Genomic DNA, 13,675 nt, shown 5'->3' with positions numbered 1-13,675 from the left:
CTCCTGGTACCATTCATCCATAAGTCTCCTTCCCTTCGTGAAGCTGCTTTCCTTTCTTGTCCTCTTATTTGGCAGCATCTGTAAATCTTGATTTGTCTGTTCTGCCTCCTCTCTTCTCCCCACCCATCATGTCTTCAAATCCCCATTTGAACTCCCTTGTCATCTCAACTGACATCCCTACTTCTCATATCTTCTTATTCATGAACTTCCATCAGGCAAGATTTCATATAGCAGGCATCCACCTTGGAATAATAGATACACCACCACTTCTGTATCCATCTAATTTGTTTTCTCCTCTCCTCTTCAGCTGACCCTCCAGTATTGCCTTAGTAGCCATCATTGTCCTCTCTTCCTAATCCTCAACCTTGGGAAAAAGGGACAACAACTTTCCAAACAAACTCTCATGCAAAATCCCTCATATTTGCCTTCTGGCAGTTAGCTTATAAGATATTTGCCAGGAATAGCCTTGGCTCAGGTTCAGCAAGTACCTGTCCATTAGTAGGCAAGAACCCCCTACTACAGAGATGGCTACCCTGTGGTATGCATGCCACAACTGGCATGGGCAGCCTCTGTGTGTGGCAAATAGCAGATCAAAGGGGGGACAGATGGCACAGTAGTAGACAGGGCAGGGAGCACAAAGCAGAGCAGCAGATCGGGCAGGGGAAGGTGACTGGAGTGGCACTTGGGGAGGGGAGCTGCTGCTTTGTGGCATGCCTGCTAAAAAGATTGGCCCCCACTGCCCTAGAACATGCTCAATGGGAGGCCTCTGCCCCAGCCATAATAAGTAGTTTCAAATAGACCTTGCAAACTTCACACAAACCACCAACCAACAGACAAATAAGTTCATTTACACCAAAGAAACTAACTCTGGGTCCTTCCTTCCCAAGGCTAAGTCCCACATAAACTCCCTTGCCTACGACCTTGATTCACTCTGTGCTAAATCTAATCCCATGCTTCCCCAGTGATGTAAACCATAAAATGGGGCTTGTTGAAGTGTGAGACTGAGGAACATAGATGTTTAAAGCAGGCCCAAGATGCTAATTTTTGCACTGTTGGTAAGTGACAGCTATTTCCCTTTAAACAATATCTGCTTCCCCATCTATTACAGCTGCCAACCTGCCCCTCCCCCCCCAAAAAACCCAACCCTTGTCCACAATTACATTTGTATTTATACTACAAAACTGTGAACATCAAAGGAAAACTGCTCACCCTGATAATTTCCCTTTAAGTGTTGAGACCCATCCCAATCCCCATGTGGCTGGGAGACAGCTCCCCTGCAGCCAGCACAGCTCTTCTGGCTACGTGGGGGTTGGGATGGGTCCCAGTCTCCATGTGGCAGGGAGACAGCTGCCCCTGCAGCCAGCATACCTCCCCCCTGCATTGCGGTTTAGCCAGCCCCTTGGGTCCCCTGCTGCTTGGGCTGACCAGTAATTGCTCCCAGTCAGCATCTACACATGTGCTAGAGCGCATTATCTAATACACTGTTTATCTAGTACCTGATTGTGCTGGTACTAGCAAAGGGCACATTAGATTAATTGAATGTGCGGTAAGTCCCATGCACGTGTAGATAGTGACACTTTACTGGCCATATCTACATGAGTGGCAGCCCACACAGTTGTTACTGCGTAGTCATTTAGTACTTGACTACCATTAGTACCAGTGTTACTGTCATTTAGTACTGCATTACCACACAGTACCATCCCCATACAGTTTCTTTTTTCCTGATGATACTGCGCAGTAGTAATGAGCTACTGTGCAGTAGTGTCTCGTGTAGATGCAACCACTCTGCATTAGATTAGTCTGATGCTCAGTAAAGCATCTCATGTAGACATGTCCATGGACCATGCCACTGCACATAACTTACTGTTATTTCAGGAAAGTTTCTGCAACTCTGCCACACAACACAAGGAGTTTATAAAAGACAACTAGGTATGTTGTGGGGAAATGAGAAATTAGAGATTGGCTTAGGGCCGGGAAATGGTGTCAGTAATAGGAAACAGGTCCAGGGTGGAGAACCCATTGTTCCATCTGCAACTCATGCACTGACATAGCATCACTTACTTTCTAAATACTCCCCCAGAGTAGAGCGAATGTCAGCTTTTGGGTTATTTTATATTTATCTGTTATTTATGTGTGTCAGTTAATCATCCCCTAGACAGCTATGGACCAGGTGACCCAAAACAGTGAACTACTGTAACAATGTAGTTTACTTTCTATTACACACCTCTTAACACGAGGCAAAAGGATCAGATAGCGTAAAAAACAGTTCAACCATGCATTAGCTCCTCTACAGCTTTTAAGATAAGTGGATGAAACATCTGTCATTTTAAAACAGGTGACCATATTCTTTCCCTTCAGCAATGTGGACGTTATATAGGAATGGACAAAGAAAGAGGTACTAAACAATGCAAAACAGTGTCTGAGAGGCGGGTACCTTTATAGTTAAGGCACCGACTTTAGGACGCAGGAGAGCTGGAATCAGTTTCCAGGTCAGTGGTCTTGGCCAAGTCATTCAGACCCAGCTTATGATCCTACGATCTTACATTGTTCAAGCTAAATGCTTTCTCAAACATCATAGAATAAGTTAATGGCAGAGCCGAGCATAGCAACCAACAAGCCTCGTTACTAGTGTTTTAGGTATATCTGCACCTTGCAAGGCAATGCCAGGCAGAGATACCTGAGCTACCCCCGTGCATGCTATTTACCCAACTAGAAGCTGTATAGTGACACTTGTATGGTGTTTTACACAGGCTAATAAGGCCTGCTTCTCAGCAGAGCTGATTAGCCCAGATTTAGTGTTGTGCAAGCACAGTAATGCTGCTTCTGGTATGAGAGCTGGCACGATCAAAGACCGTTTGATTATCTCTGCCTAGCCCTGCCTTGCATTATGCAGACATACCTTTAGTCTATCTGACCACATTTCCTTCTTTCTCAGCCAAAATTATTCTCCGTGAAGACTACACTTAGCATGCCAAGTGCAGCTCTGCTTAACTTAGCATGGGAAGGATATTTTTAGAAATGGAAAAAATGTAAGAAGAGCAGCAATATTACTCCACAGTTTTTGAAGGGAAAGATTAGGAAGAAAGATTAGATAAGCTTAGTCTCTGTAGCTCAGAAAAAGGCAATTCTGTTAATTTCTATGTGGAAAGCGACTGGTACAAGTTCCTAAATACAGCTTTAAATGTACATCTCCCATTTGCTCTGATATGCTCACTGAAGGAAGGCTTGAGAGTACAAGATAAGGAAATGGGAGATGTCTAGAAACAATGAGGCTCCTAATTAGGGCCTAGCTTAAAAGGGGCTTGATTGATGATGGACCAACATCTGAATCATTCAGAAATCATCATTTAACAGAAGGCATTAAATTATGGCACAAACTGCTAAACTCAAAAATGGAAAACAGCATAGTGAATTCAAGAAGAAGCTGGACACATTTTTGGAAGAAAAAGGACCACAATTACTAGAGCTCTGGGATAACACTAAGGAGATGGGTTGACTCATAATTTCCTGGGTTTACAATAGGTCAACACTAATAAACTATACAGCCTTTTTCTGACCCTCAAAGTCTTGTTATTTTGCACAGATAACACCATTGTTTTCTTCATTCTCACAGAAACACTTGAGAGGTAGAAGTTAAAAGGTTCAAACACCGGATGCTAAATACACAATTCTAGCTGTGATAAAGCAGTCAAGTCTACACTGGCCAAAAAATATCTTGAGTTTTGTATTGATCAAAACTCTGAATAACACACTCACACCATGTGCACTACAATAGCCATTATATTTAGCATTTGGCAATGCATTGCGTTTCCACAAAAGGAATTGTGGTAATGCATCTTTCTCAGTCAACATTTCCTAGGGTCTGGCAGGAGATTGGAGGGTTCTGGGTTTGATGGCTCTGTCTTGAATAGAGGTGGTAAAGGAAAGGAGGTTGGTACAATGAAGACCTACACCATAAGCGCTTTGATGGGAAGCACCATTTTAAATTAAATTAAATTGACTGGCTGGATCAGCAGCTGCTAAAAGAGCAATGGGTTTTGCTTAATTTTCATGGGTCAGGAAGTTGGAGCAGGTGAAGCATGGCTTAAGAGGAATTTGGAGGTGTTGCAGTAGCGTTTGATATGAAACGGCAATATTTTTTTTAGTTCTCCAGTAGTTAAAAAATAAATGATGTTGGGATGACCATTGCTCCTAGCACTCCTTCCCATAACAGAGACAACAACAAACCCCAATGCACTTCCTCGGGAACTGTAACCCTTGCAACCATTTCTTATTGGTTCCCTCACTGATGCTCATGTATACTTCCTGTATGATGAACTCGGTAGCACAATCTACACAGCAACACTGAAAGCAGAACCCTCTGCTTCTCCAAGTGGGGTAGGCCTGCTAAGTACAAATGCCAATGACTTGCAATGAATGCGGCATTAGATTAAAGCTTGTTGAAAACAGGCACTTCTGTCCTGCAGGAAATGTGGACATTTCCCCTTTTTTGTGTTCTGAAGCGGAATGAAAAGTCAAAATGTTGAGTTGTTCTTCATGAAATGGAAACTGTGAAGTTTTATGTTTGATTGAAAGGAAATGTTGTTGACATTTCTGAAACAAGGTGTTTCGTTTCTATTTCTTGACCCCCCATTTAAGCATTTTGGTTGTGGTTGGTTTGACACTAACCTATCTCCCTCGGAGCTGCTGCTGTGCCTCATGGGAGTGGTCATTCAAGAGCCTTTGGTCTCTTATCTCCCACACCGTTACAACCAGAGCAGAGACTTGGGTTTACCATGAGACACGTGGCCCAGCCAGGTAGTCCTGGCCAGTAGCATGCGGGTAGTTCAGGGAGACCTAGCTTGGCACAGTAGTCTGAAATGAAAGACATTGCCATGGGTTGGGAAACCAAAACATTTTGATTTGGTGGATTTGACTCAACAAGGTATATTAAAAAAAAAAATCAACAGAACTAATGGCTCCTATGGGAAGTTTTGATTTTGCTTAAGATTCGTTTTCTGTAGAAAAAAAAAATACTGAGCGAAAATTTTCAACCAGCTCTACTTGCTGGATATAACCCTATTAAGTAAAACATCTCTCCCTAGTCTTCAAATATTCATCTAGAACTATGTCAATTATGTAAATAACAACCCTTTCCAATGCCCATAACAGCCACTCAATGGTACGTATTTCTTAATGGGATGAGCAGTGAGCTTATTTCTCCTGCTATTTTTCAAATCCTAAAACAAGGATTATGACATGACCATTCATCCATAATTGAAAAGCGCATAATACAATTGTTACTCATTTCTCATAGACAAAAGTCTGAATGTACATTCCCTGTTTCTAACAACAGAGATAGATTCATGCTTCTTATAAACAGAAGATAGCTAATGGTGGACTTTATTGGCATTATACCATTCAGGGTGGGGTGGACCCTAAGGTGCATGTTTGACAGCCCAGAGGTTGTAAATTCAAGGCTATGACAGAGTCTAGCAAACCCGCAAGTTTTGCTAAATACCTTGTCACAAGGACACAGAAAAGGAAAGGATGCAAGGTGGAAAAGCAGTAGCGTTTCCAGAAATGGTCCGGTGGGGGAAGGTCACAGATTTGGCTCCTAAAGAAGCTGCTCTCTGTCACTGTCTGCCAGATGTCTAAGGGTATTTAGGTATTTGGAAGTACAGATACAAACCCAGAGGGATTTTCAAAAGTATGAAGGCACCTATTAGCAATGTGTCAACTTGTAATCTTTTTATTACTTTAATGGGAGAGAGAACCTCCCAGCTCCCATCATTAAGAAATGCATGCCGTTTTTTAGTGTCTGGTGTAGACATTCAAATCCATGAGCATTAGGAGCCTAGGCACTTTGGAAAACCCCGCTATGTGCTGATCTGCAGTGTTAGGCACCTAAAGACCTTTAAAAATCTAGTCATGTTGAACCTAAACAAAGTCACCAAACATCCTTGTGCTGCGGGTCTAAAACCAGTCATATAAGATTAATGCCAGTTATACCTTACAGAATAAGAGCAATGATATTAGACTTCTATGCTATATTAAACCACAAAATGTCAACGTTAGTGTAAAGTAAATTTGAAAATAATAATACATTGTGAATCCTTACAAGAAAGTCTGTGGTTTAGCAACTACATTTACATCTAAAATTGAGTTCCAAACTGGTATTTCTTTCAACACAGTCTAGGTTTGAAAGAAAAAGTAGAACTGTGGCAGCGTACTAAGATAATCTAAAGTCATACTCTTTTTCAATCAAAGCAGTTTTCTTCATGACAGTCATTACTGAGAGATGGAAATACAATAGATGATGGATTTTTCTGACACTTCTCTTTCACTAGAATATGACTCTGAAAAGCATTTAGAGAGTGCAATTTGATCTCGTTATATGGATTTTTTTTGCACTGATTAATCCTCAGGCTGATAGCAGCGTAGAAATACAGTTTAAAAGGACAAAAGAGAACTCTGTTAAATGCAAATAAGTACAACTGCACTCGAATGAAATTCATAATGACGTTAGCTTCATGAATACCTGTCAACTAGACTCATCATGGGTATTACACGAAAGAATGAATTCACTTAGTGATCACTGCCTCTTCTGTGATATCTGACCCCATAATGCTCGTGTCACCATTTAAAATTAAACCTAAGTAAAACTTCTCTTAAGTTCTTCCGGTCTGTAGGAGAACACAAATTTTCTGTACAGCCATAGAGACAAAGAAGACCTTAAATATCCCATCTAGCCTGTTATTTTGGTTGTAATTGAGTGGTGAATATACACTAGAGCGGACTATATAACAATTAGCAAAGCTCATGTCACCTGTTGGCTGGGGGGTTGCATGTAGCCCTAACCGTGGTGGCTCTTGAACTGATGGCAATTATTTCTGCTACCAACTGGGAGTTCGCAGACTGGAAACAACAGAAGAGGAGAAAGAGCTGGGAGTGTACGTGATAATGGCATACGTGATGCAATAAAGGGATGCAGCAATGAAAAAGGCAAATGCTACTGTAGGATGCATCAGGTAAATTCCTTCCAGTAGAGACAGGAAACTATTAATGTACAAAACACCAGTAATGCCTCATCTGGAATACCACGTGCAGTGCTGTCACCTATATCTATGAAGGATGAATTCAAACTGGGACAGGTGCAGAGAAGCACTACGAGGATAATCAGGGCCACGGGGAGCCTGTCTTCTGAGCGGAGACCAAAAAAGCATGGATTTCTCAGCTGACACATAAAATAGGGAAAACGGATGCAACTTAGGTATGTAAATACAACATGGGGAGAAGTCCCAGGAAGAGAAAACCGCTATTTTAATGAAAGGGGCATGCTGATACAAACCTGGAGACCAGGATAAAGTTTTTAACTATCCAACTAGTGAGGTCCTACCACAGCCTTCCAATAGCAGCAATAAAAGGCAAATAACTTAATTACTTTGAAGGCAAGGCTTGATAAGTTTATGGGAAGGATTATAGCATGCCACTGCCTGTGTCAACAGGGGCTTGGACTTGAGGACATAGTACTTATACTCTATGCTTCTGTTCCTAACTCTTTGCACAGCTGAAGCTCATATCCTTGAGCTCTGAATATGACCAAGGTGGATAGATTTGACACCAGTAGTATTTCCTATACTTAGTAGAGCATCTAGAAGATTGTAAATATTGCATTATCATTATTTTGTCAGCTAAGGAGTTTCTGTGCCCTCTTGCAAATTCAGAAAGACAACTGCTTCCTCCCCAGGCTACAACTTTTATATGGCCTAGGCCCCTTTACTTTTATACAATAGAAATAAAAATACTCACAGATGAATAGATCTTGATAAGATAACTGACAGAGTGAGAAGAATGCATCCACACGGACCAGTTTCAAACTGGAAAAAAAGGTACACTGTATTTACTTTGATGGTTTAATGCATGTGCTTTTTATCCCCCGTACAGACTCACAGCTCCAACTAAAATCTCTAAGATTCACTCTCATTTATGGTAGGCTTGAAATTGGTCCTTCATCTTTTCAGGCGACCTGTCCAAATTATTCCTGAAGTGATGTTTATATTAGTTTCTACTTGAATTTTATATGCTACAAGACTATCAGCTGAACAATGAATGTCAAGATTAATTGTGTCTCCATGCAGAGTACCTGATGAATATTCTTCTGAAGAAATATTGTCAGATCCTCATATTTTGTGATGGTATGTAGCATTAGCTGAAAAAAAATGTTTAAAAAATGTAATTAAAATAAATAACAACATGCTAGTATAAACCAAGACTGAATTAATGCAACCACAAAACTTAAATATATCTGGCAAGATCCCCGGCTGCTACAGACTGGATAAGATCCACTGAAATCCATTATGTCCAGAACTCCAGCTTCATTACTAAAATAATGTTTTAACTCTCATTGCAGCTGTAGTATGTATATGTTCTGAGAGTCTTGTTTTAAAAATAATGTCAGTTTTCAGCATGTTAAATGTACTGTATGATGCTCAAGTATTGCAACCAATGTAGGAATACCGAAATTTTGGAAGACAGAAGAGACCCAAGTAGTTTGGTATCTGCAGGTCCAGTCCATTGTAGTGGGTTGTCTTTAGAAGACAGAATATGTGAACTATATAAAACACAGTGCTGTCCAGTGCTTAATACAACAGCTAGTCCCATCCAATTTAAATGTTAGTGAGAGTTCACAAGAACAGGGCTGTATTTCAATAGTGTCTGATTCTTCTTTATTCATGGATTATCTCTGGTAATCCCCCCACTTCAAGTGGAACAACGATCTTGTGTCTAAACCATGGGATTCAGAGGCAGAAAATCTGGGTTACATTTTTGGATCTACCATGGGCTTTCTTTGTGTTGACAAGAAAGCACCTCCCCCTCCCCATCAAATTCTTCCTTCCCTCTATTCACTTGGGTATTATTTGTGTCGCTTATTTTGTCATGCCCTGCCTTGAGAAGCTTGTTTAAGTCTATCGCCACCATGCAGTTAGTCAGTTAAAGATATCGCCCACAAAAACCCTTGCCTCTTGCACCTTTGCAAAGCAATTGAGAACTTCAGATGGAAAGAAATGTCCAGATGACAATGCATTTACTTTCTTAGGAATTACCATCATGAGTCATTTATCTGGAGAGGAAAAGCAAGGCATGCTGTATAAAGTACAGGGAGGAAAACCGATGGCTTCTTTCTGTTGATAACAGCTGTAGCAATGGGCCTTGCAGGACCCATTCCCACTTATCTTCCACTATGGGGAAAGCTGCTGTTATTTGCAACCTTGGGACATGAATGGAAAGAGAATTTCAGGGGGTCCATATATTTTGGGTCAGGCTAAAAGCCAGCTATGTCCTGAAGCGCTGCTCTTCTTTAGAAGCTCCTCTCACTTACATTAGGGTAAATCAAGGGCAGCTTCATGGAAGTCAGTGGAGTTACCACATTTTGTCACATATAACCAGAGTGAACATAAGTCCCGGTTTGGCAGGGCCAGTCCCGGCTGGTTGGTGAAAATTGAAAGAAAAGTCCTTGAATCCTTGCTTTTCCTGTCCAAATACATGATTCTTTCATTCTATACCGATTCTCCTGCGCATGAGTGTGCCGCAGCAGAATGGCCAGAGGGAAAATTGCAGCCTGGGAAAGCCTGTATTTTGGCCCTCCTCCCCATGCCAAATCAACAGCGCTGCTGCAGGCAGAGGAAGGTGGGCAAGACACAGGGCACAGCCCAGCGGAAAGGTAGAGCAACGTGGTGCATCAGGCAGGCAGGCCGGCAGGCACTGCTGCTGCTGTGCAGGAGCAAGGTGGGCAGACTGGAGCACGCACCACCCTGTCCACACTACCCAGCCCAACCCTTCCTGAGCAGCAGCTGGAGGCAGGAGGCAGGCTGAGCTGGGCACTGCTCCAGTCCACCTGCCTTGGCACAGCACAGCAGCATCAGCAGCCCCTGCCCACCCACCTGCCTGGTGCACCATGCTGCTCTGCCTTCACTTGAAACACTCTGCCCTGGATTTCCTTAAAAATAATATGGTCACCTTACATATAACGCACCGCAGAAAATAAAACTCATTTTGTTTTGGAAAGGCAGCATCAAGGAAAAAAAAAGAACTTAACCTTGTAGGACCACTAAGTAACTGAGAAGTAGTAGCCAGGGAGCCAAGCTTGCTTCTGAGCTGGCTGCAGCCCCGTGTGCAAAGGGACTGACCCCACACACTAGCCCAAATCAATGTGCTGCGTCTGGTGCTGCATGCCAGTCCCAACCCTGCAAGCCAGGTCCAGGGCCACAGGCCAGGTCCAGCTGCAAACTGATCCCACACGCTGACCAGATCCAGCATGCTAGGTCTGCGGCTGTGCGCCAGCCTGGAGTCTGACACCATGGATTGACCCTGCATGCTAGGTCCAAATTACTGGGTCGGACCTCTGTACCATGTCTGGGGCTCTGCTCTGGGTCTGACCCTGTGTGCTAGATCTGGGCCACCTGCCAGGTCTGCTATATGGGGCTGTGTTATTTGGCTGGAAAATTTGGTGGTGGAGGCAGTGACAACATAACATGCCCTGTCTCCCAGAGCTGCAATAATTAACACTGGTCTCCCACCACCACATTTCTGGACCCATGGGGATCAGTATTTCTCATATATAACACACACCCTAATTTCAATCAGCTGGTTTTGGGGAAAAGGGTGTGTGTTTTATGGAAGAAAATATGGTAAATTAGTGTGGGAAACAGAAGAGAACCAGGTCCATTGTATTTTTTGTAAGTGAAGATTTACGTGTGTGTGTGTGTGTGCACGCGAGAGAGAGAAAATACGTACGTATAGGGACATATGAAACGTATGTGTGCGGCTGCACCAAAACTTACCGTTTCTAAGACTCCATCTGCTTTGTATTTTCCTACTGGAGTGAACTGCTGCCTTCCTGAAGGCCTATAAAAGAGAGAGTTAAACAAAGCAACAGCTCCCTTAGAAGCACCAGCAATGCAACAAAGAGAAATCAATGTGCTGTAGTGAAATGGAAAAAAAGAACTGAAAAAAAGTGGCTATTTTTTTTTTAAACTGAGCTCTCTCACACGGCAAGTTCACGTTCCAAACAAAGTCAGCTTTCATCACCAAAAAAAAGTGAGTTACTTTGTAAGTGGTTTAACAGTCTTTATATTGTGTTTAAAATTAATCAAATGCTACTGTACACAGAAAGAAGACATAGTCAAGACCTCATTGAAATCTTTTCGTTGGAACAGAACAGAAGAACAACGGGATAGCTTCAGTACACCAACAGATATATTGTGTCTACATGGAGAAACCTGTCTTACAGAGTCAAATCATGTTTAAAATATACTAAGGAAGGAGCCGCTTTAGAAAATCTCCACTTCTCAATTAATATATAGAGGCATTCTTGTCACGGAGACTGTGGTGACAAGCTGAAGCCAGTGTAGTCAATGGGACTTAAGCCATTGATTCCAGAGACAGCAGGATTTTACCCTGATTTTTACTGGATGTTAGGACAGGGAACTGCAACTAGCATGTGCCCATTAACAAGGCATTTTAGACTAGACAAAAGCATCCTGAATGGGCAGAGATCTAGGCATTTATATGGAACGGATTGTATCAGATACACATGGGCTAGGGACAGAAATGACATAAAACAGTACAAGTGATCGGCGGGGATCCAGGTTTCCCGTTTCCCATGGAAAAATGGAGAGACCTGCAGATTTAACCTTTTGTCAAGGGAAACCGCAGATTTCTCATTTTAGCAGAGAACCCCGTGGATTTTGCCGTTTTGCAAAGACCTCTCTGCAGGGGGCTGGGGGGAGCGGGAGGAGGGCGGTCAGGCAAGGGGTGCCATGTGCATGCATGTTCACATGGCCCCAGGCAGACTGGAGGGCAACTTCTGCAGGTAAGTTGGGGGGGGGGAGGGGATGGACACTGAGGCCCCCATAGGAAGGGAGGGAGGGAGGGAAGGAGTTGGGCAGGGCTGGGCCTGGGGCTGCTGCCCAGCAGGATGATGCATGGCACTTGGGGCCTGGGGCTGCAATGCGTGGCTGCATGGCCCTGGAGGGGGGTGACATGGGGCCACGGACAATTCATCTGGGGGGTGAGAGAAGAGACCAGCTCCCCACTGCTGCACACACTCCCAGGGTTGCAGGGGGTACGCATGCCCCTCAACTCTGTGCATGGGGCGGGCTCGGGCTCCTACCATGCTGCCCTTTCCCGGGGCCTCCACAGCCCAGCAGGTGCAACCTGGTCCTGCAGCCCACAGCGAGGCTGCACAGGGAAGCTGCTTGCCGCTCCGAGCTCACGCTGCCCTGGGACGCATACCCTGCACACTCAGCGGCACGGGGTCGCACAGCCACTAGCAGGGCCAGGGGGCTATGGCGGGGGGTTAGGGGCACCAGGAGGACCGGGGTGGTTGCGGGGGGAATGAGGGGCATGAGCAGGACCAGGGCGCTATGGGGGGTGGGGGATGAGGTGTCTTTCATTTTAATCACAGATTTGGGGGGGTTTATCAGACAATTTGCAATTTTTTATCAGGGAAAACCAGGCTTCCTGGTGATCAGAAACTAGTTCAAATCTGTAACACAACAGAGGTTCAGGGCACGTAAACCACTTTCAAAAGGCTGAAACCAGTTTAAAATAAACCCGGATAGATGTAGTGTCAGACTTAACTGATTTAGGTTAAATCAGTTTATGAAACTTCTGTCTCGGATCCCCTCCAGGTTCACATTAGCTCACGGTCCCAGTATACCAGGATGCTTTGCACCTCCCCCAAAAACCTCCCCTTGCAGGGTGGGCGGCTAGCCTGGGCCTAAACTGTCTGCTCCAGCCAAGCAGGGAGGCATGCTCTAGCACTCCTCAGCTTCTGGCCTGGGCTACTGCAAGCATATCGCTGCATTTTCAGAATCAAAAGTGTATGTTTGTTCACTTCCTTAATGATTCAATCTACGCAGGTTAGACTAACCTGCAAAGATTGAAACAATTCAGCCTCAGGCCTTTTGTCTCTCTCTAGTTAACCATAGGGATTATATGTAGGGTTGCCAACTCTTTCTGAATCTATTGCAGGAGGTTTCATCACATGCCATAATGACATTAATGCCTTTACGTCAGGAAGGTAAATGCACATTACTATTACAGTTAAAAAACCCACTGGATTACTGTATAAATCAAATTCAACATGTAATATTTATTTTAATGAATGACCTATCATTTATCTCCTGAGTGATTCTCAGCAGTCTCCTAGAGATTTATATCCAATTCCTGGAGACTCCAGGGCAATCCTGGAGGGTTGGCAACCCTAATTATATGCAATAACTGAAAATGTGTCTCACTTACAGTGCAATCACTGCTTTTTCGTTTTCCCCTGCTCGCCATAAAATATCTGCTATTGCCACAGTGAGGCATTTGGTCCTATGCGCTTCTGAAGGCTGGAGACACCTGTAATTTTGGGTAGATGAGAAACAAGCAAGCATTGAAAGAGGGTTTAGTGAGCCTGACCATAAAAAGGGGAACAGGTGTTGCTTCAGGGAGCATTGGAGCCCAACGGCATTGTCCAAAATGATGACTGTCAGTAATTATAGCAGTCTTTCATAAGCCATTTTGTTTCAGTAGCATATGCACAATGCTCTATGGGGATGTCTACATTGAAATCAATGTTGTGGCGATGGCAGCACACACAGACATATTCCAATTAGCTTAAGCATCAACAACACCGTGGTCCCTG

General features: G+C 43.6%; 1 protein-coding gene across 2 annotated transcripts in view; it reads right to left on the bottom strand.

Moving 5' to 3' along the window:
- MINDY4 (MINDY lysine 48 deubiquitinase 4) overlaps window positions 1–13,675 on the bottom strand; it is a 98,029-nt gene that overhangs the window by 46,040 nt on the left and 38,314 nt on the right. The window contains exons 10-13 of one of the 2 annotated variants that reach the window (XM_014608967.3): window positions 13,288–13,389; window positions 10,824–10,887; window positions 8,126–8,191; window positions 7,792–7,859 (exon numbers count right to left, since the gene is read on the bottom strand). In XM_014608967.3, the coding sequence (XP_014464453.3) occupies window positions 7,792–7,859; window positions 8,126–8,191; window positions 10,824–10,887; window positions 13,288–13,389 (300 nt within the window). The remainder of the gene's footprint in view (window positions 1–7,791; window positions 7,860–8,125; window positions 8,192–10,823; window positions 10,888–13,287; window positions 13,390–13,675) is intronic. The other variant, XM_059729226.1, reaches the window with a different exon arrangement.

The sequence above is a fragment of the Alligator mississippiensis genome, chromosome 5 (assembly GCF_030867095.1).
Source record: "Alligator mississippiensis isolate rAllMis1 chromosome 5, rAllMis1, whole genome shotgun sequence".
In the NCBI taxonomy this organism is placed as follows: domain Eukaryota; kingdom Metazoa; phylum Chordata; order Crocodylia; family Alligatoridae; genus Alligator; species Alligator mississippiensis.
The sequence above is the reverse complement of the archived record's forward strand: the minus strand, read 5'-3'. Positions and strand labels throughout refer to the sequence as shown.